Genomic DNA, 23,575 nt, shown 5'->3' on the forward strand with positions numbered 1-23,575 from the left:
ACTTTCTGCTACAGCCATCTCTGCAAGACGCTGGGCTTGGCTTAAGTCATCTGACCTTCGTCCGGAGGTTCAGGACAGGCTCTCTGACCTGCCCTGTCTAGGGGATAATTTGTTTGGTGAGCAAATTCAGCAAATTGCTGCTGAGTTGAAGGATCATCATGAGACACTTAAACAGCTCTCATCCATTCCTTCTGACTTACCTTCTAAACAGCCGTTCAAGAAGGACCCAAAAACGTCCTTCTTCCGTCCACGGAAGTATTATCCCCCACAAACCAAGTCTAGGTCTGCGAGGCCTTACCATAGATCTCAGCCTCGCCAGTCTCGAAAACAAAAGCCCGCAGCAGCTCCACAACCTGGCCCTGCATCGGGTTTTTGACTTTCAATTAGAGAGCAGTTGCCAAATCCCTCTTCCAACCATACCAGTAGGAGGTCAGTTAAGCCACTTTCTAGAAAAATGGCATCATATCACCACAGATCAATGGGTGATAGCGATAATTGCACATGGTTACCACCTCAACTTCCTGACTCTCCCTTCGGACTCCCCACCCATGCAGGCGTGGGGACTCGCCGATCACTCTGTTCTTCTCGAGCAGGAAGTTTCCCTTCTCCTCCAGTCAAACGCTATAGAACCCGTTCCTCCCTCACAACAAGGACTAGGGTTCTACTCCAGGTACTTTCTGATCCCAAAAAAGTCAGGAGGACTTCGACCAATCCTGGATCTACGGGCCCTCAACAAGTACCTTCACAGAGAGAAGTTCAAGATGGTAACCCTGGGCTCGCTTCTCCCTCTGTTGCAAAGAGGGGACTGGCTCTGCTCTCTAGACCTAAAAGACGCCTATACTCATATTGCGATAACTCAACCTCATCGCAAATACCTCCGTTTTTTAGTAGGCCGAAATCACTATCAATACCGAGTGCTCCCTTTCGGCCTGGCATCCACACCACGAGTTTTCACCAAATGCCTCGTGGTAGTTGCAGCATTTCTCAGGAAGGAAGGTGTCCACGTCTACCCCTATCTGGACGATTGGTTAATCAGGGCCCCAACCCAGCAAATCGCTCGGTCCTCCCTGACCCTGACAATTCAAACACTACTTTCTCTAGGGTTTCTTGTCAATTACGAGAAATCCTACTTAATCCCATCTCAGACCTTATCCTTCATTGGGGCAGACTTGGATACCTTACAGGCAAAAGCCTTCCTTCCTCATCAACGAGTCCAAATCCTTGTGTCCCTAGCTTGCCAGTTGCAGTCTCAACGCACAGCAACAGCTCGACAATTCCTCATTCTCCTGGGACACATGGCCTCCTCAGTTTATGTGACTCCCATGGCCCGCTTGGCCATGAGAGTCATGCAATGGACTCTGAGATCTCAATGGATCCAAGCTGGTCAGCCTCTGTCCTCCATTGTTCGCATCACCGATGCACTCCGTCTGTCTCTTGTCTGGTGGAAAACTCAATCCAACCTCCTACAGGGCTTGCCTTTTCACCCACCAGATCCTCAAATAATTCTCACAACCGACGCTTCCAACGTCGGTTGGGGAGCCCATGTAAACAATTTACAAACCCAAGGATTCTGGTCTCCAGAGAAAGCCAAACACCAGATCAACTTCCTGGAACTTCGAGCAATACGACATGCTCTCAGGACTTTTCAAGATTGCCTATCGAACCACGTAATCTTGATTCAGACGGACAACCAGGTGGCCATGTGGTACATAAACAAGCAGGGGGGCACAGGTTCCTTTCTTTTGTGCCAGGAAGCTGCGCAGATTTGGGCAGAAGCCCTCTCCCGCTTCATGTACCTCAGAGCCACCTACTTGCCGGGAGTGAACAATGTCTTGGCAGACAAACTGAGCCGTGTCTTCCACCCACACGAGTTGTCCCTCAATCCCTTGGTAGCAACCACTCTTTTCCAGCAATGGGGTTATCCCCACATAGACCTCTTTGCGTCCCCTCAGAACCACAAAGTGGACAATTACTGCTCTCTCATTCGGAGCCAGCACTCTCGGCCCAGGGATGCATTCTCCCTCACGTGGACAACCGGTCTGCTTTATGCATTCCCTCCACTTCCTCTTCTGTTGAAGACTCTCGTGAAGCTACGTCAGGACAGGGGAACCATGATCCTGATAGCACCGCACTGGCCATGCCGTGTGGTTCCCCATACTCTAGGATCTCTCCATCCGCAGGCACATTCCTCTGGGACAGGACCCGCATCTGGTCTGAGGGGGGATATGATAGAGGTGTTTAAAATCATGAGAGGTCTAGAACGGGTAGATGTGAATCGGTTATTTACTCTTTCGGATAGTAGAAGGACTAGGGGACACTCCATGAAGTTAGCATGGGGCACATTTAAAACTAATCGGAGAAAGTTCTTTTTTACTCAACGCACAATTAAACTCTGGAATTTGTTGCCAGAGAATGTGGTTCGTGCAGTTAGTATAGCTGTGTTTAAAAAAGGATTGGATAAGTTCTTGGAGGAGAAGTCCATTACCTGCTATTAAGTTCACTTAGAGAATAGCCACTGCCATTAGCAATGGTTACATGGAATAGACTTAGTTTTTGGGTACTTGCCAGGTTCTTATGGCCTGGATTGGCCACTGTTGGAAACAGGATGCTGGGCTTGATGGACCCTTGGTCTGACCCAGTATGGCATTTTCTTATGTTCTTATGTTCTTATGGTCACTCAAAACGACGGATGCCTCCTGCATCCCAACCTCCAAGCCTTGTCCCTGACGGCATGGATGTTGAAAGGTTAGTCCTTCAACCATTTAACCTTTCGGATTCAGTTTCTCGTGTCCTGATCGCTTCACGAAAGCCTTCCACAAGAAAATCTTATTCATACAAATGGAAAAGGTATACATCATGGTGCACTTCTCAGTCCCTTGCTCCCCTTTCCTGTCCAATTTCCAAATTCTTGGACTATCTCTGGCATTTATCAGAATCAGGTCTAAAGACCTCTTCCATTAGAATGCATGTCAGTGCGGTAGCCGCCTTCCATGAAGGTATCGGGGGTGTCCCTATTTCAGTACAACCCCTTGTAACACGCTATCTTAAAGGCTTGCTCCATTTGAAGCCACCTTTACGTCCTCCAGCCCCATCTTGGGACATTAATTTGGTTCTTGGTCGCCTTATGAAACCACCTTTCGAACCTCTTCACTCCTGTGACTTAAAATATCTCACATGGAAAGTGTTATTCCTTTTGGCTATCACTTCGGCTCACAGGGTTAGTGAACTACAGGCCTTAGTTACCTATCCGCCTTACACTAAACTCCTGCAGGACCGGGCGGTACTCCGCACTCACCCTAAATTCTTACCTAAGGTAGTTTCGGAGTTTCATATTAATCAATCCATCATACTACCTACCTTCTTTCCCAGGTCCCACTTCAACTCCGGGGAACAGACTCTGCATACCCTTGACTGTAAACGGGCTCTAGCATTCTATCTAGACCGTACAGTAGCCCACAGGAAGAGCACTCAATTATTCGTCTCTTTCCATCCTAACAAGTTAGGGCAACCTGTGGGTAAGCAGGCTCTTTCCTCCTGGTTGGCGGACTGCATCTCCTTTTGCTATCAGCAAGCTGGCATTCCTTTCCAAGACCATGTTAAAGCACACTCTGTGAGGGCCATGGCGACTTCAGTAGTACACCTTCGATCGGTGCCGCTTCCTGACATCTGCAAGGCTGCCACCTGGAGTTCCCTCCATACATTTGCAGCCCATTATTGCCTGGACAAAGCCGGAAGACAGGATTCCATCTTCGGCCAGTCTGTCTTGCATAACCTTTTTCCAGCATAAGGTACCAACACCCTTCCACCTTCCCGGTAGGGTGCGGATGCCCTCTACCAAATTACACCCCAGTTGTTGTGCCTGTTGCACGCCATTGGGTACATTTGGTGCACGATAGGACATCCTCAGCTCGGTACTCACCCATTTGTGAGGACAACCATCCTGCTTGTCCTGTGAGAAAGCAAATGTTGCTTACATAGAAACATAGAAACATAGAAACATAGAAATGACGGCAGAAGAAGACCAAATGGCCCATCCAGTCTGCCCAGCAAGCTTCCCTCATTTCTTCTCCCATACTTATCTGTTTCTCTTAGCTCTTGGTTCTAATTCCCTTCCACCCCCGCCATTAATGTAGAGAGCGGTGGAGGAGCTGCATCCAAGTGAAATATCTAGCTTGATTAGTTAGAGGTAGTAGGAGTAGTAACCGCCGCAATAAGCAAGCTACACCCATGCTTATTTGTTTTTACCCAGATTATGTTATACAGCCCTTATTGGTTGTTTATCTTCTCCCCTGCTGTTGAAGCAGAGAGCTATGCTGGATATGCATCGAAAGTGAAGTATCAGGCACATTTGGTTTGGGGTAGTAACCGCCGTGACAAGCCAGCTACTCCCCGCTTTGTGAGTGTGAATCCTTTTTTCTTCTCCCCTGCCGTTGAAGTTATGCTGGATATGCGTGAAGTATCAGTTTTTCTTTTCCCCTGCCGTTGAAGCAGAGAGCTATGCTGGAAATTCGTGATGTATCAGTCTTTCTCCGATGCCGTTGAAGTAGAGAGCCATGCTGGATATGCGTCGAGAGTGAAGTATCAGGTACATTTGGTTTGGGGTAGTAACCGCCGTAACAAGCCAGCTACTCCCCGCTTTGTGAGTGCGAACCCTTTTTTCTTCTCCCCTGCCGTTTAAGCAGAGAGCTCTGCTGGATGTGTGAAGTAACAGTTTTTCTTTTCCCCTGCTGTTGAAGCAGAGAACTATGCTGGATATGCATTGAAAGTGAAGTATAAGAATGGAGTGATCAAGCTAGTTGAAAGGCATCAGGAATAGAGGAAGGTGGAGGTAGTAATCTGGATATTTGGTTTGGGGTAGTACCCGCCGTAACAAGCCAGCTACTCCCGTCATTGTGAGTGCAAATCCTTTTTTCCACATTTCCTCATGCTGTTGAATCTTAGAGTGATGTTGGAGTCACAGTAACCATGTGTATGTTTATTGACTAAGGGTATTGTCTCCAGGCAGTAGCCATCATTCTGGCGAGTCACCCACTCTTCATTGGCGGCCTCTTGACTTTATGGATCCACAGTGTTTATCCCACGCCCCTTTGAAGTCCTTCACAGTTCTGGTCTTCACCACTTCCTCCGGAAGGGCATTCCAGGCATCCACCACCCTCTCCGTGAAGAAATACTTCCTGACATTGGTTCTGAATCTTCCTCCCTGGAGCTTCAAATCGTGACCCCTGGTTCTGCTGATTTTTTTCTTATGGTAAAGGTTTGTCGTTGCCTTTGGATCATTAAAACCTTTCAAGTATCTGAAAGTCTGTATCATATCACCTCTGCTCCTCCTTTCCTCCAGGGTGTACATATTTAGATTCTTCAATCTCTCCTCGTACGTCATGCGATGAAGATCCTCCACCTTCCTGGTCGCCCTTCTCTGTACCGCTTCCATCTTGTCTTTGTCTTTTTGTAGATACGGTCTCCAGAACTGAACACAGTACTCCAGGTGAGGCCTCACCAAGGACCTGTACAAGGGAATAATCACTTCCCTTTTCTTACTCGATATTCCTCTCTCTATGCAGCCCAGCATTCTTCTGGCTTTTGCTATCGCCTTGTCGCATTGTTTCGCAGACTTCATATCATTAGACACTATCACCCCAAGGTCCCTCTCCTGCTCCGTGCACGTCAGCCTTTCCCCCCCCCATCGAATACAGTTCATTCGGATTTCCGCTCCCCATATGCATGACTTTGCACTTCTTGGCATTGAATCTCAGCTGCCATATCTTCGACCACTCTTCCAGTTTCCTTAGATCCCGTCTCATTCTCTCCACTCCTTCCGGCGTGTCCACTCTGTTGCAGATCTTAGTGTCATCCGCAAAAAGACAAACCTTACCTTCTATCCCGTCCGCAATGTCGCTCACAAAGATATTGAACAGGACCGGTCCCAACACCGATCCTTGCGGTACACCGCTTAAAACCGCTCTCTCTTCAGAGAAGGTTCCGTTTACCATCACACATTGTCTTCTGTCCGTCAACCAATTTGCAATCCAGGTCACCACCTTGTCACTCACTCCCAAGCTTCTCGTTTTATTCACCAGTCTCCTGTGCGGAACCGTATCAAAAGCTTTGCTGAAATCCAAGTATATGACATCGAGCGCTCTTCCTTGGTCCAATTCCTTGGTTACCCAGTCAAAAAAGTCAATCAGATTTGTCTGACAGGATCTTCCCCTGGTGAATCCATGTTGCCTCTGGTCCATCAATTCTCCGGACTGTAGATAGTTCACTATTCTCTCTTTCAGCAGAGACTCCATTACTTTTCCCACCACCGAAGTGAGGCTAACCGGCCTGTAGTTGCCAGCCTCCTCCCTGTTCCCACTCTTGTGAAGCGGGACCACCACCGCTCTTCTCCAGTCTCTCGGCACCACTCCCGTTTCTAGGGATCTATTGAACAGGTCACACAGCGGACCCGCCAGAACATCTCTGAGCTCCCTCAATATCCTTGGATGAATCCCATCAGGCCCCATGGCTTTGTCCACTTTCAGGTTCTTTAGCTCTTCCCACACATTTTCTACTGTAAAAGGATTTTCATCTATTCCACTTCCCTCCAGTTTCTTGTTGTGTAGAGATGGTCCTTCTCCAGGGTCTTCTTTAGTGAACACAGAGCTGAAGTATTCGTTTAATATTTCTGCCATTTCTTCTTCTGTCTCCACACATTGATCATTACCTGATGTAACAGGTGTTCTCACAGGACAGCAGGATGTTAGTCCTCACGAAACCCGCCCACCACCCCGCGGTGTTGGGTTCGTTTTTTATTATGTTATTTTTCGGCACTGCCTGTAGCTTTGAAACGAGACTGAAGGGAGACCCCTGCTGGCTGCAGGGTTAGTGCTGTGCTGGGCATGCCCAGTAGGGGCCAGTCAAAGTTCCTGAAACTTTGACAGAAGTTTTCCGTGGTTGGGCTCCATCCTCGATGTCACCCATTTGTGAGGACTAACATCCTGCTGTCCTGTGAGAACACCTGTTACATCAGGTAAGCAACATTTGCTTTATTCTTTTGGTGCACTCCATAAAGTTAGCAAGTAGCACATTTAAAACAAATCAGAGAAAATTCTTTTTCACTCAATGCACAATTAAACTCTAGAATTCATTGCCAGAAGATGTGGTTAAGGCAGTTATTGTAGCTGGGTTTAAAAAAGGTTTGGATAAGTTCCTGGAGGAGTAGTCCATAAACTGCTATTAATCAATAGGCAATAGCCACTGCTTGAGGCTGGCATTGGTATCATGGTATCTATTTAATGTTTGGGTACTTGCTAAGTATTTGTGACTTGGATTGGCCACTGTTGGAGACAGAATACTGGGCTTGATGGACCTTGGTCTGATCCAGTATGGGATATCTTATGTTCTTATATACATTGTTCTGTTTGCGGAAGTAAATGCTCCTTAGCTGATGGTACCAGGTGCTCTGCATGCTGCAGTACTGCAAACAAAACTGAAACTTTTACATTGGCCTAGTAAACAAAAAACCAGATTTGTAAGTCAGATTGCAGTGAAAGCCCTTTGTGAGTCCCGCAGAGACCATTATGGTGGGGAATTCTTCTGTTGAGGAGGAAATTGTAGCCATCTTGAAATTATCACATTGAATGACAGAGTTTCTGCAAAGTGATATATTTTATTTTCAAGAGCCCCTGAGGTTATTACCTGAAAAAAATATGCATTTAAGCATTTCTGCAGAGGGAGCAGGCACATCTTCTATGGAATATTTCTCAGAATTTTTCAGACTTACATCAGGCATTACAAGCCTTACAGGACAAAGAGGACATTGAAGAAAATTATTCCCAGTAAGGACCTTTTGCTACAGAGCAGAATAGGTCAGAGAAGAGAGAGAGGAAAGATTCTGAATTAGGCTTTCTCTATTTAATGCATTTTGCTATCTCGGAGAATGAGTTTGAATATGCAGGCAGTAGCCTTGAGTCCCAGGAAGAAGGGGAAATTTATTCAGGAGGGGAAGAAGAGATGCAAATAAGATTTTTTTCCTAGGGATGAGATGAATGTCCTAATTGTGCAGGTCACTTCACCTTTAAGGCTTACAGAAGACGACAGGGTTGAGGAGTCCTCTGAACAGGAGCTAATTGTAAAAGGAAAGCAAAAACAACTTCTTTTGCCTTATACCCTGAAATAGAGGCAATGGTGTTTTCTGAATGGGAAAACGCAGATTCTGGTTACAGAGTCTAAGGGTATATGGTAAGTTATACCCTTTGCCAGCTGAAACCCTGGAGAGATTTTCATTTACCTAGGATCGGTGCTATGGTGGCGGCTATAACAGGAAAGACCACCATTTCTGTGGAAGGGAGGTACTACATTGAAGGATCCTTAAGATAGGAGGCTAGAGCTGAGTTTAAAACATAAGTTTTGAGCAAATGTTTTAGCTGATTTAGCTATGTAGTGAAAGCCTTGTTGTGTTGGATCCAACAGCATTCCTGAGGGAGAGGAGAACATAAAGTTGGAGTCTGCGATTGCCTATTTGTCTAATAATCTGTATGATCTGATTATGGGTGTCGGCGAGATCTTTAGCACTTTCAGTAGAAGCAAGAAGGTTTCTTTGGCTTTTTTACTGGCAGCAGATTCATGGTCTAAGACTCGTCTGTATAAACTACCTTTCAGGGGTAGGCATCTGTTTTGTGAAGAGCTGGAAAGGCTAGTTAAGAATGTAGGTGAGTCAAAGCCACAAAGATTACCAGAGGATAGGTTCAGGCTTGGCTCTCGTGTATTCAGAGGACGAAGTCAATATAAGGAGCCAGAAAGTATCGGCTTGGCAGGCAGTTTGTTTCCCAGTCTGTAAGAGGTAAAGGAAAAACGCAGTCCTTTCGTAGAGAAAGAAGGCCAAGAACTGACCCTTCAAGGGCTTCAACCTCTACAGTCTATACAGTGAGGCCCTGCAAGTCCATTCCTTGTTAATGCCTATAGGGGGTAGACTCCAAGAATATTTCAGAGTGGATCCACATAACTTCAGACTGTTGGGTCTTAGATATTATAATGAATGGCTGTGCTCCGGAACTGGTCAGATCTGTAAGGAGATATTTTGTGATTTCCCCTGCGTGATCACCAGAAAAGGTGATGCAATTCATACAACTGTAAACAAATTGATGATGTTACATTCTATATGCCCGATACCAGCCATAGAGCAAGGGAAAAGCACTTACTCAATATATTTAGTAATCCCAAAGAAGGATGGCACTTTCAAACCAATCCTAGATTTAAAGGTGCTAAACAGGAGTTTGCAGGTACCTCATTTCCATATGGAAACTCTCCTCTCAATAGTCTCCTCAGTGAGAAGAGGCGAGTTCCTACTTTCTCTGGACTTGAAGGAAGCCTGTTTTCATATTCAAATAAGGGAAAGCAGCCAAAAATATGTTTTTGTAGAATAGGGAAGCAATATCAGTTCAAAGCAATGCCTTTTGACCTAGTGACAGCACCAAGAACATTCCCAAAGGTCATGGTAGTAGTGGCAGCCTTTCTAAGAAGAGAGGGAATTGTGGTCCATCTCTATTTAGATAATTGGCTGATCAGACGCGAATCTTATGCTGAAAGTGTAAGTGCTAGGTGTCAAGTAGCATCAGTGCTGAGGAGCTTAGGTTGGATAATCAATTTTGGGAAAAGCAGCTTGCAGCCATCTCAAATAATCACTTGGGGGCACTATTCAATACTCAAACATGTTGGGTTTCCTTTATTTCAAAAAGGATTCTCAACATTCAATTGTAGGTAGAGAAATTTTCGAACTAATCCAATGCTTTCAGAGCTAGCTATCTTCAGCTTCTCGATTCAATGGCTTCTAGTTTAGATTTGATTCTGTGAGCAAGAGCTCACATGAGATCAGTGCAGCTAGCTCTGTTAACAAGATGGAAGTCCTAATCTCAAGGGTACGAGATTTGATTACCCTTGTTAGATTCAGTAAGGAACAGTTTAATGTGGTGGATGAACAGGCTGAATCTGCAGAGGGGATTAGCACTGGAGAACACAGATTGGATATTAACAACAGATGCCAGTCTAAAAGGTTGCCAAGATCAGTACACTCAGGGTTGTTGGACAAAAATAGAAAGTATGTGGTTCATAAACTGTTTACAGGCTATCATTACTCAATTTTCAGTCATTGATCATGGAAAGAGCAGTAAGAGTACTATGTGAGAATGCAATGGCAGTAGCAAATGTGAATAAACAAGAAGATACCCAGGGTCAGGGTATAGCAGAGGAAACAGCTCTGCTGTTTGAATGAGCAGAAAGAAGTCTGACACAATTATCAGCTTTACGCAATGTGGGTCAGGACAATATCCAAGCAGATTTCTTAAGCAGAAATGCAGTAGACCCAGGAGACTGGGAACTCAGCCATTCGGCTTATCAACAGATAGTGTAGCAATGGGGGAACATCAGATGGACCTGATAGTATCACAAAGGAGCAAGAAGGTAAAGAGGATTTTTAGTCAGCTCAAAGAATTCAGCAGCATTGTAATAGATGTTTTAATGCAGTCTTGGCTTAAGGGAGAAGCTGATGTATGTTTTTCTACCATGGTTCCTGATAGAGCAGGGGTCGGGAACCTTTTTGGCTGAGAGAGCCATGAACGCCACATATTTTAAAATGTAATTCCGTGAGAGCCATACTAACTACAACCCCCCACCCTTCTGACTCCCCCAAGACCTACCAAATTAATTTACTACAACCCCCTACTCTCCTGAAGCCCCCAAGACCTGCCAAATTAATTTACTACAAACCCCCACCTCCCGACCCCCCCCCCCCCCCCCAAGACCTGCCAAAAGTCCCTGGTGGTCGAGCGGGGGTCTGGGAGTGATCTCCTGGACTTGGGCTGTCGGCTGCCAGTAGTCAAAATGGCGCCGACGGCCCTTTGCCCTCCCTATGTCACTGGGGTTGACCAATGGTGGCATAGCCCCTGTGATATAGTAAGGGCAAAGGGCCGTCGGCTGCCAGTAATCAAAATGGCGTCGACGGCCCTTTGCCCTTACTATGTCACAGGGGCTACCGCCGCCATTGGTCGACCCCAGTGACATAGTGAGGGCAAAGGGCCGTCGGCGCCATTTTGACTACTGGCAGCTGACAGCCCAAATCCAAGAGATCGCTCCTGGACCCCCGCTGGACCACCAGGGACTTTTGGCAGGTCTTGGGGGGGGGGGGTCAGGAGGGTGGGGGTTGTAGTAAATTAATTTTGGAGGTCTTGAGGGGCGTCAGGAGGGTGGGGGATTTTGTTAGATTTTTACTTTTTTATTAAAGATTTGTTTGCGAGCCAGATGCAGCCATCAAAAGAGCCATATCTGACTCCCGAGCCATAGGTTCCTGACCCCTGTGATAGAGCATACAATAAAGAAGGTAGAGAAGGAGGGAGTTTGAATAGTTCTGGTGGCACCAGATTGGCTAAGGAGGCCTTGGTATGCAGATTTTAAAAGGCTGTTAGTCAATCAGCCATTAAAGTTACCAGGAGTCATAGAAACATAGAAATCACGGCAGAAAAGGACCAAACAGTCCATCCACTCTGCCCAGCAAGTTTCTTAGGTAGTAACTGTCACTCTATGCAGGTTACTCCCATATTTCTCTTAAGGGTAGTAACTGCTACTCCATGCAGTTATCCCCATGCCTTATGATAACTCATAAAAATTGCACCTAGCAACATTTTTTTACTGGATGATGAGCTTTCTTGAAAATTTAGACCGTGCTGCTTGACGTGCTTTGTTTATAGACTTGGCCATAGAAGCAATCCTGTGCTTTTTCCTTTATGACTGTGTATCAGTACCCTAGACTGTGGAAGTCAGGGCCCTCTTGGTTGTTGTCTGAATACAATTTCTCTTTTCCTCCCTGCTATCTAAGGGGGAGCAATGTTACAGTTGCATTAAAAGCATCAAAGCATATTGGTTAAGGGTAGTATTCTCCATGGCTTCTGCTATGGATAGTAAGGGCTTTCTGCATCAGGGTCCTATCATGATGGATGACTCTTCTCCCTTATCACTTGCAACCTGGCTTTTGAAAGGGCACAGTTGGTCAAGAAGGGTTATTCAGCTTCAGTAATTAAAACAATTTTAAATTCAAAGAAAAGATCAATGTCATTGGAATGCATACAAATTTGGTGTGTGTCTGAAATCTTTGTGGACAAAACTCCATTTCATCTTGGTATTTGCAAATTAAAGATATTTTTTGCATTTTTACAAAAGAGATTTGTAAAAGATTTAGCTTTAAATTCATTAAAGACACAGCAGCAATATCAAGTCTTAGAGGTAGAGTTGGGTGAAGCATATTTGCCCCCCACTTACGACAATAATTCTACAGTGGAGTTTGAATTTAGTTTTATGGGCATTAGCTGTAAAAACCTTTTCAGCCTTTAGGCCATATAACATTGAAAGGTTCAACTTTAAAGACTGTTTTTTTGATATCCATCTCATCAGCAAGGAATGTGTCAGAATTGCAGGCTTTATCTTGCAAAGAACCCTTTCTAACATTTCATAGGGAATCTGTGGTTCGGAGACCTGTTCCATCCTTTTGGCCAAAGGTGATTTCTAATTTTCATCCATATCAGAGCATTGTGCTACCAGGTTTTGGCAAGAAGGATTGTAGAGGAGATAAGAGGAATCTAAAATTCTTGGATGTTGAACATGGTCTTCAAAAATATTTCGAAGTAATGAGTGAGTTTCGAAAGCTTGAGAGTTTGTTTGTGTTTGGGGACCCACACAAAGGTGAAGCAGCCTCTAAGGCTACCATTGCAAGATGGATTAAAGAAGCTCTACTATATATGTTCATCTTATTTACATCAGGAGCTTTAGGGCGCATTTGACAAGGCGCAGTCTGCTCCATATGCTGAAAGGGGCACAGTAAATTCTATTGATATCTGTAAGGCAGTGACATGGACCACTTTAAGTCCATTCGCAAAACGTTATAGATTGGATGTTCTAGCAAGAGAGGATGAAGTTTTTGAAGCAGCAATTTTGAAAGTGGGATTGACATCCACCCCACCCTAGATAAATGGGCTTTGGTACTTTCCATATGTTCTTAACTGGTGGAAGAGAAGGAAAAGGAAGGAGAAATTAGGACTTTCCTGTTAATTTCCTTTCCTTTACTTCTCCCATGCCAGTCAGGAAACCCACCCAGAAAGACCTGATAGTTGTTACTACTGGAAGCTATTTAAGATTTTCTATAAGTACATAATTATATTTTGAGAATTTTGACTGTAGGTCTTAAGCAAATAGTTATAAAGTAAGAGCATTTTCTTCTTAAAGAAAGCAACACTTCAAGAATTTTGAGTTTTCTTATATTTAAGATTAATTAAGGTGCTTATTTTGAGAATGTTTTTTGGAAGTTATTTTTTAGGTTTGGCAGTAGTACACTGACTATACTGGTTCTTTGCATGACACATGTACTAGTGATGTCATTAAAAAAAGAATTCTGTCTCCAACTGCTGGATGAAGGGACGAAACCCATGTGTTCCTGACTGGTGGAGCAGAAAGAAAGGAAATTAAGAGGTAAGTTAATTTCTTCATTTGCAGTCGTCCCTTTATGCAGTTCATGTAAACCTAGCCCTTTCAAAAGTATTCCTTTTTGTAGCAAGGCAGGCTGTCCTCCCGAGCCTTAAAAAAAGACCATTGTTAACCATCCATAAGGCTTACCTTTGAATGGTTAGCAGAGGAGTGTGTTTAAGGGGAGAGTGTTTTGGTGACCCTTTCCATGATTGAATTGTTAGGCTAGTATAAGCACAGTATTTGTAAAATACCAGTATTGTGTGTTTTGTTTTGCACACTAGATGGGTTATTTGACGCTAATTGCATTTATGCTGATAGCTCGCACATACTGTGACGTGTGGATGATTCAGAATGGGACCATGATTGAAAGGTATTTTCTTAATATTTTCTCTATGCTTTTTTAAAAATCTTAGATGGTTTACCTCATTCATTAATTTTAATATAACAATAGAAGGTGGGTCTTTGAGTTCTGAGCTAGGAAATGTAACTGGGTGAAACATGTTTTGTAGCATATGTGAAAATACTTTTATTCCATGAATAGCCAAAAGTCAGTGTGTATTACTATGAACAAATTTTTTTTTTAAAAGTACTTTATCTTTTCAAATATGTAAGCTTATAGAAGTGTTTCATAGATTCTTGTGACAATATTATATGAAGCAAGAACTAGTTGGTCCAATAGCCATAGTAATTGAAAACACCAGTATCTATGCCATGTCTGTAATTCATTTGAGGCAGCCGAATAAATCAGCCACTGCCTGAGCTTGACTTCAGTTTCCATGGTAAATATATTTAGCTATGTTTTATGTCAGGATTTATGTTAAATTTTATTTTCCTGTATTTGACTTTCTTACTTCTGCTTATTTTTAAAGCGCTTCCAGACCTATGCAGCTCTTTACAGATTATTTCCTTAGTCTATATTTTTTTCTTATTATATATATATATATATATATATATATATATATATATATATAAATTTGATACTTTCTGTGACATCTGTGATCATTTCCATAAATTCTTTCCTCTTTGCCTTTATTCAGCGTTCACAAAAAAAACTGATTTGGAAAAGTCCATGTTTGTGAATCCTCCTGTATTTGTACTTCCATATATCTTATGAATTCTCCATTCTTATTTTAGGGTTATCATCCCATCTGTAGCACCTACATACACTTCCATTAGTAGGTTTCTTGCTCCTATTGGATAGACAAGGAAAACATTGTCTAACTCCACCATTTGTAAGACTGATACAAGGCCCTTTTGCGGAAACCTTCTAGGCTGTTTCATTTCTTATGAGATGCAGAACCGAATATTTACCTCCATAGCAACATGCATGCATTGAGCTAAGAAAAAAGAGGTAGGAGGGGTTAGAAATGTATCACTTGGTAAATAATTATATAGTAAGATTTTTCCAGTCATCCTCAATGAAAATAACTTTATCTTTTTTTTTTTTTATTTATAGTTTATTAGGATTTTAAACAATTCAGTTATAAAATCAAAAAGAATGAGTTTTGTGTACAAAAGAAAACATCATTACATAATCTTTACAAATTATTACTTATGCAACAAAATTCCTAGTCCACATTATGGGAGGCTATTAATAAGAAAATAACAATAAGCAATATTCGTAACACAAGTTACATTTACAGGAGATATATATATATATATATTTATTTTTTTTGCAGACTATACTACATCTCAATCTTTTTCTTTATCTTCCAAAAAGGTTTCTAGGTGGGTGGGGTCCTGAAATATGAATTTGTTCTTATGAAAAACAACCACACATTTACACGGGAATTTCAAGAAGAATGAAGCTCCCAAAGCGAGAACTCTGGGCTTCAATACCAAAAATTGTTTTCTTTTTAACTGTGTGTTCCTTGAAACATCAGGGAATATCTGTACTCTCTGCCCACAAAATAGGAAATCCTTATTCTTGAAATACTTTTGCAGTATTAAACTTTTATCGTTTTCCCTACATAAAGTAACAAACAGAGTAGCCCTTTGTGGAATATCATCCACAGAGGATTCCAAAAAAGAAGTCAAATTAGGTGACTGTTGCTGAACCACATCCATTCCCTCCCCCTCCACCTGAGTTCTTAATCTAGAATCCATCAAATAATAAATTTTCGAAATACTTTTATCATCAATTGTCGAGAGACAAAACCTCTAGTAAATATTTTTTCAGCAGCTCATTGGCAGATAAGAGCCTAGTAATAGGAAAATTCAGGAATCTCAAATTCCTGACCCTCAATTCATTTTCCAAATTCTCAAACTGCCTATGATTTGCCAAACTATCTTTGATATGAGAGTTAACAGCCTGCAAGGTTGAAACTTGTGCTGTAGTTGTTTTACCCAACTCTTCTAGATTCTTTAAACGATTATCATGCACTTCTAAAGCATTTTTAAATTCCATAGCTGTTTTGTCATTCTGACTTATAGCACTAGATACAACTTTCTGTAATTCTGTTATAGCCTTCCATACATCTCCCAACGTTATATTTTGAGGGTCTATGGGTTCTGTCACAGATACCTGTAAACCAGAACTCACCATGTTCCCAGCTTCTAAATGGCCACTTGGTGTTGTATTCACAACTCCTTGGTCAGTACTTTGGGGTGTTTGGCCAGGCGATTCAATCAAAGATTGAGAGTGCTGCATTTGACCAGGGCTGTCAGAAGCACCAGAAGAAAAAGAAATGTCTGGTATAGTATCTCGAGCAGATTGACTTACTCGTCTCATCAGATGGGCATCCATCGGTCCTCTTACCACATGCACCGCTGGAGATGAAGTCCAAGGTTTAGTCTTTCTCTTCTTACCCATATAGGTAACTGAAGAAAAAGCAAAATATTTTCCCCTAGGGGCGCGCGGCTTTGGCAGCGCACCGGCGGCTGCGCGCCACACCTGGGTCGAATTTATCCGGCGTTCCGGCTCCCCTGGATGACGTCACTAGAGGGGCGTGGCTACGGGTAAGGTTACAATGTTACCAGCTTCTGATGTTTTGAAGCGCTTCTGCCTTAAACTCCTTATGGCCTCTCCTCTCCTCTCTCGGAGAGGTATCTCCGCTCGAAGTCCTCTGATTTAGGCACCGCACCTGGGTCGAATTTATCCGGCGTTCCGGCTCCCCTGGATGACGTCACTAGAGGGGCGTGGCTACGGGTAAGGTTACGATGTTACCAGCTTCTGATGTTTTGAAGCGCTTTTGCCTTAAACCCCTTATGGCCTCTCCTCTCCTCTCTCGGAGAGGTATCTCCGCTCGAAGTCCTCCCGAAAATAACTTTATCTAAGGTTACTAGTAGCCTATGAAACACATTTTTTCTGCTCTTTAATAATCTTTTATTGCATTCCCTAAGATAGACCTTATATTTTAAGAGAACAATTAAATAATTATCTTTTAAAGGGAAACTGCTGTATATTCTTGTTTCTGCAGATGAACTCTGTAAGGATCACTAGGCCCCCTTCAAAAACACTCTTATACACTAAGATCTAAAAATGACACCTCTAAATTCCCTGCTCCTAAAGCTCCAGACTGGCCAGAACTCATAACTACTCCTTCTTGTTCATCCCCAGGCTCTGGAACACTCTCCCAATGGATGCCAGACTAGCCACCAACATATTAACATTCTGCAATTAGAACATAAGAACATAACATTGGAACTGCCATATTGGATCAGACCGAGGGTCCATCAAGCCCAGCATCCTCTTTCCAGCAGTGGTCAATCCAGGACACAAGTACCTGGCAGGATCCCAAATATTAGCTAGATTCTATGTTGCTTATGTCCAGGAATAAACAGTGGCTTTCCTCAGGTCTACCTGGTAATAATAAAACGTTAAATATTTGTATAGAAATGTGAAAAAATGAGCAATATTTGGAAAGCTATGTATACTTATGCTCATAGGGTCGGATTTTAAAAGGGTTACGCCCATAAGGTACACGCGTAACCCTTTTAAAATGCCCCTGCGCACGCCGAGCCTATATTGCATAGGCTTCCGGCGTGCGCAAGTCCCGGGGCTTTCTTGGGGTGGGCGTGTCGGGGGGCGTGACGCGGTCGGCGTGTCATTGGGGGCGTGATGCGGTCAGCACTTCATCTGGGGGCGGTACCGCAGGCGTGGTTTCAGCCCGGGGGCGTTCCGGGGGCCTGGCCGCGGCCTCTGGACCGGAACATGGCGCACAGCAGCCGGCCCGGCGCGCGCAAAGTTACGCCTGCTGTGAGCAGGCGTAACTTGTGCGACAAAGGTAGGGGGGGTAGATAGGGCCGGGGGGGTGGGTTAGGGAGGGGAAGGTGGGGGGAGGGATTTTGGAGTGGCCTCGGAGGGAACGGGCAGCGCGCGCAGGGCTTGGCGCACGCAAGTTGCACAAATGTGCACCCCCTTGCGCGCGCCGACTTTTGTTCGCGCATGCGCTATGTTTTAAAATGTACCCCATAGTATCACAACTAGAGGCAGTCATGGAAGAAGCTGATTTAGATTTTTTTTTTTTTTTTTAATATTTAAACTTTATTAAATTTTAACATTAATTAAACAGAAATTTTTCAATATTATGTCATTCCCAATGCAAAGAAAATTACATTTTCAAGAAATAACATTATCTTGTACACCACGCATTTAGTATAGACATAAATTGAAACATTAACTTGAAAGGAAATATGGGAGACCAAGGGTGAACAGAGCAATATTAAAGAAACTTTCTCAAATTTCCAAAATGATATGTTATATTCTTAAACTAAACGCCAATTCTCTTAAATCACCAACTACCTTTTGGATTCATGCTAGGATTACTTTGAGGAGTCTAAATAGCTGCGCAATTGTTCTGGGTCTGCAAATATATATTTTGCATCCCCAAGCTGATTTAGATTTAATGGCTGTGACAGAGATGTGAAACACAGAAAACCTTGACTGGGATAAAGTTAAACTGGGCTGCAATCTATTAGGAAGAACTGGATAGGAAGGAAGAGAGGAGGCGTGGCACTATACATAAAAGAAAATATATTAAAGCAACAGAATTGCAGGGCATACAAGTTAAGGAGCAGGTACTGTGGATTAATCTGGAAAGAGGGAATGGAACATCTGTTTATATTGGTGTAATATACAGATCTCTGTCACAGATAGAAGAAATGGATGGAGATTTAATGGAGGATATTCACAAATTGCTATGAAAGGGGAGGTGCTATTGCTAGGGGATTTCAGTCTTTTGGATGTTAATTGGGACATCCTGGCTGTGGTGTCTTCTACAAGCAAGGAGATTCTGGATTCTCTGCAAGGAGAGTTGTTCTGTCAACTGGAAGTGGAACCCATATGTGAGGGGGTGATACTGGACCTGGTGCTTACCAACAGGGACAGTATCTTTGATGTAGTGGATGATCATTTGGGATCCAGTGATCACCAGATGGTGGTGGTGTTCTTAAATAGACTGCATGAGATGAAGGTTCATTGAAAAGCGAGGGTCCTAGACTTCAGGAAAACTAACTTTGTTAACATTGGGAATACCTCTAGGAGTCATTAGCAAGATGGGAAAATCTAGGGGAAGTAGAAGAGATGGGCAAAAACTAAAATGAGATATTATGAAATTAATCTTTTTGTTAGGAAAGTAAATAAAGAAAAGGAGAAAAAGAAGCCGCTATTGTTTTCTAAAGAAATAGCTGAAAAGATAAGGAGAAAATGTTAACATTCATAAACTAGAAGAGATCATAAAAAAAGGCAGGCAACAGTATCTGGAAAGCTGGGAAAATAGTCAGGAATGCAAAAATTCAGTGGGGAAAAAATAGCAAATACGGTAAAACAGGGGATGACATTTTTTTTAGTTAGGTTAGCGATAAAAGGAAGTGCAAAAGTGACATTGTGAGACTGAAGCAAAGGGGAGGAAGATGTAGAGGGCAATGAGAAAAAATGAAATTGTTTAAACAAATATTTGTTTGCTGTTCACTGTAGAAGGGCCTGGAGCAAAACCACACAGAACGAATACAAATGAGAATGGAAGTGAGGTAAACCTCAATTGCTTTTCAGAAAAGCGTATTTGTGAGGAGCTAACTAAACTTTAAGGCATTGGGGCCAGAGGGGTTACAGCCAAAGGTACTAAGGTGTAGTATAGGAGGGGAGTAAAATATATTAACTATTATTAGATCATTCTGTCTTTTTACACTTACCTCTGTTATCAGTAGGCTAGATTATTATGCTATATTAAAGCTTTGTTTTCAAACCCTGCCCACCTAATTCAGTACCTTATGTTTATTTTGTATCCTCCCCCAACCCCATATAGTTTACCCACCTCTTGTACTACACTTCATGCATCTGACGTAGTGGACTCACGCCTCAATAAATTGATTAGTCTATAACAGTGATGGCTAACCTATGACACGCCGAGCCGTTTTTGCTGACACGTGTAGCGTTTCGGGACTATCGAATTTTTTTTTTTTTTTTTTTATCGGCTGCGCCAACCCTTTAAAATTAATTTTTTAGTATCCCCCCACCCTCCGGACCCCTCCACCCCCCCCCAATGCCCCCGGGCGCAGGGAGGCGCATGAGGCGCAGTGACAGGCAGATAGGCAGGGCCGTGGTGAGGCTCATGTCACCACAGCCCAAAGAAAAAGATCGTGTTTGAACGCGCTGATGCTCCTCCTCCTCCTTCCTGCCTGGGCGGCCCTGGAAGTAAACGTTGCTGGAGCCGCGTGGGCAGGAAGGAGGAGAAGCATCAGCACGTGCAGAAGAGGAGCAGTGCTTACGGGCCGCCGCAAATCCCAAGTCACAGCGGCCCGAGAAGAGGAAGAGGCCCGGTAGCAGGGCCGCTGCAGAGCCCATCCTGCGGCGACCCGCGAAGAGGAGGCCCAGAGGTGAGAGAGAGGCTGAGGGTCTGTAGAGGGGGTGTGTGTGTGTGCGCGCGCGCGCGCGCGCATGAGATGAGTTGAGAGATTGTGTGTGAGGACCTGAATGTTTGCAGAGACTGCATGTGCTTGAGCAAGGCAGCATGTGGGAGTGAGAGAGAGCCTGTGTGTGTGAGTCAGACAGCATGTGCCAGTGAGAGACTGTGTGTATGAATGTATGAGAGAGAGCATGTGCCGGTGAGAGCCTGTGTGTATGAATGATTGTATGAGAGAGAGCATGTGCCGGTGAGAGCCTGTGTGTATGAATGGTTGTATGAGAGAGCATGTGCCGGTGAGAGCCTGTGTGTATGAATGGTTGTATGAGAGAGCATGTGCCGGTGAGAGCCTGTGTGTATGAATGATTGTATGAGAGAGCATGTACTGGTGAGAGCCTGTGTGTATGAATGATTGTATGAGAGAGAGAATGTGCCAGTGAGAGCATGTGCTTGAGCAAGACAGCATGTGGGAGTGAGAGAGAGTCTGTGTGTGTGAGAGTCAGACAGCATGTGCCAGTGAGAGACTGTGTGTATGAATGATTGTATGAGAGAGAGAGCATGTGACAGTGAGAGCCTGCGTGTGAGAGAGAGAAATGCATGTGAGAATGAGAACCTGACTGTGTGTTTGAGGGAAGAAGATGGAGAGAAAAGAAACAGAAAAAAAAGACAATATAAAAGGAATTGGCAAAAAAAAAATAAGAAAGGGAAGGTGGAAAAAAAAGCCTGTGACCAACCAATTAGAAAACTAAGATCAGACAGCAAAGGTAAAAAAAATTCTTTTTAGTGATTGGCACATGTAACCTTTGGGAATGTGCAAGAATAGCAACATCCCCAATAGCCATGTGGCAGCAGTGACAGTGGCAGCAGAGGAATGAGAGAGGTTCCGAGGTTGCTGGCAAAAGAGAGGGGGGGTCTGCCTTTAGTGTGTGCATGTGTATGAATGGGACTCTGCCTGGGGGTGTATGTGTGTGAATGCATGGGTGCCTGGGGGTCTGTGTGTGTGAGAATGAATTGGTGCCTGCCTGGAGGATGGAGTAGGAGTGGTGTGAAAATGAATGGGAGCCTGCCTGGGTGTGTGTGTTTGTGTGTGTGTGAGAGCATGAGTGTGTATGAGAAAATCCAGGGGAGTAAGAGTTTGTGTGTGTGTGTGGGGGGGGGGGGGGCGGAGAGGGGGAGAGAGTGTTTTAATTGAAGATTTAGCCGATGAAATTCAGCAACAAAAAAGTCACTAAGGTAAGGTAAAGAATTATTTGTTTTTGCTTTATTAATAAATACAGTACATATTAAAATTATAACTTTTTGTTATTAATTAGAGCTACAAATATCACAATTATGGATTTTTCTAGAAGTGACACACCACCCGAGTTATGCTCGGTTTTTATATGAATTTTGACACACTGAGCTCAAAAGGTTGGCCATCACTGGTCTATAAGGTGTCACCAACCTCTTTTCATTGTTACTAATGTTGTATCTCAAGGGACGGTCCTTGAACCAGTTCGTTTCAACATTTTTGTAAGTGACAAAGCTAAAGGTTTATCTTTTTGCCAGTGATACCAAAATCTGCAACAGGGTACACAGCCAGGAAGTCGTGGAAAACATGAGGAGGATTTAATGCTAAAAAATGCAGAGTAATACATTTAGATTACAAAAACCTAAGGGAGAAGTACTGTGTTGGAGGAGAAATACTTCTAAGCATGAAAGAAGAGCAAGATCTGGGGGTCATTGTATCTGATGAGTGGACAAAATGATGGCCAAAGCCAGAAAGATGTTTGGCTACATGTGAAGATGAATGGTCAGCAGAAAAAGGGAGGTGATATTGCCCTTGTATAGATCCCTTGTGAGATGGTTTATGGTTTATTTGGTTTTTATAAACCGTCACATCAGTAATAAAACCATCACAACAGTGTACAATTAATAGAATAGAAATGCAATAAAATAATAAAATACAAATAATAGCTAAATAACTAAAATATTGGTAGCTTAGAATTAATCTAAAACAGCTCTAAGACATTATTAAATTGGTGAATAAAATACACAGAGTTAAGAAAATAAGCTAAAATTAAAATAAATTAAAGTTAGAATCAGAGACATTTAGAATAGGAACTTGCTGATTAATTATCATGTCTCCGTTAAGGCGCATGTAAATAGCCAATTTTCATTTGGAATTCTGTGTACGATTCTGGGGACCCCACTCTCAAAAGGATATAAACTGGTTGGAGTTGGTCCAGAGGGTGGCTACTAAAATATCAATGGTCTTCGTTTTAAAGCTTATCAGAATAGACTCAAAAGATCTAAACATGTATACTCTAGAGCAGAGCTTTCCAAAGTGTGTGTCGCGACACTTTACTGTGTCGCCTGCAGTGTGCCGGTGTGTCGCGCAAGCCCGGTGCACGTGACACACCGGCAAGTGGGAGCCAATGCGGCCGCCGGTGGACCTCATCCCACTGGCGGCTTAGTACTGAAGAATCGCTGTGCTCCGTGCCGGCAGGAAGATCGGCAAGGCCGTGGTGGAGCTCACGTCACCACGGCCAGAAGAAAAAGGTGACGTCTAAACGTGCAGGTGCTCCTTCTCCTTCCTGCCCATGCGGCCCCGGAAGAAAAATATTGAAGGAGCCGCACGGGCAGGAAGGGGGAGGAGCGTCGGCCACGTGCAGAAGAGGAGCAGCGTTGTTGCTGCCAGCTAAGAAGAGGAGGAGGAGGCCCGGTAGCAGGGTCCCCACCGCGGATCGGCCGGAGAAGAGCAGGGCCGCCGCTGCCGCGGATCGGCCCGAGAAGAGCAGGGCCGCCGCTGCCGCGGATCGGCCCGAGAAGAGCAGGGTGGCCGCTGCAGAGCCCATCCTCCAGCGACCCGTGAAGAGGAGGCCCAGAGGTAAGAGAGAAGCTGAGGGCCCGTAGAGTGCGTGTGAATGCATGGGTGCCTGCCTGAGGGTGTGTCTGTGTATGAGAATGTATGGGTGTCTTCCTGGGGTTTGTATGTGTGAGAAGAGGTGCCTGCCTGTGTGTGGTGTATGGGTGTGTGTGTGAGAATGAATTGGTGCCTGCCTGGGGGTCTGTGTGTGTGTGAGAATGAATTGGTGCCTGCCTTGGGGGTCTGTGTGTGTGTGAGAATGAATTGGTGCCTGGGGGTCTGTGTGTGTGTGAGAATGAATTGGTGCCTGCCTGGGGGTCTGTGTGAGAATGAATGTGTGCCTGCCTGGGGGATGGTGAGGGAGTGGTATGAAAATGAATGGGAGCCTGCCTGGGGG

At 44.0% G+C, this 23,575-nt stretch overlaps 1 protein-coding gene across 3 annotated transcripts in view; it reads left to right on the forward strand.

Annotated features, from left to right (window-relative positions):
* The window catches only part of ABCD3 (ATP binding cassette subfamily D member 3), a 312,071-nt gene that overhangs the window by 60,756 nt on the left and 227,740 nt on the right, over positions 1-23,575 (forward strand). For 2 of the 3 annotated variants that reach the window (XM_029618697.1, XM_029618696.1), the window contains exon 4: positions 13,770-13,858. In XM_029618697.1, coding sequence (XP_029474557.1) covers positions 13,770-13,858 — 89 coding nt within the window. Of the gene's footprint in view, positions 1-13,769; positions 13,859-14,999; positions 17,294-23,575 lie in introns of those variants that run through there. The other variant, XM_029618698.1, reaches the window with a different exon arrangement.

This window comes from Rhinatrema bivittatum, chromosome 10 (genome assembly GCF_901001135.1).
Source record: "Rhinatrema bivittatum chromosome 10, aRhiBiv1.1, whole genome shotgun sequence".
NCBI classification, from domain to species: domain Eukaryota; kingdom Metazoa; phylum Chordata; class Amphibia; order Gymnophiona; family Rhinatrematidae; genus Rhinatrema; species Rhinatrema bivittatum.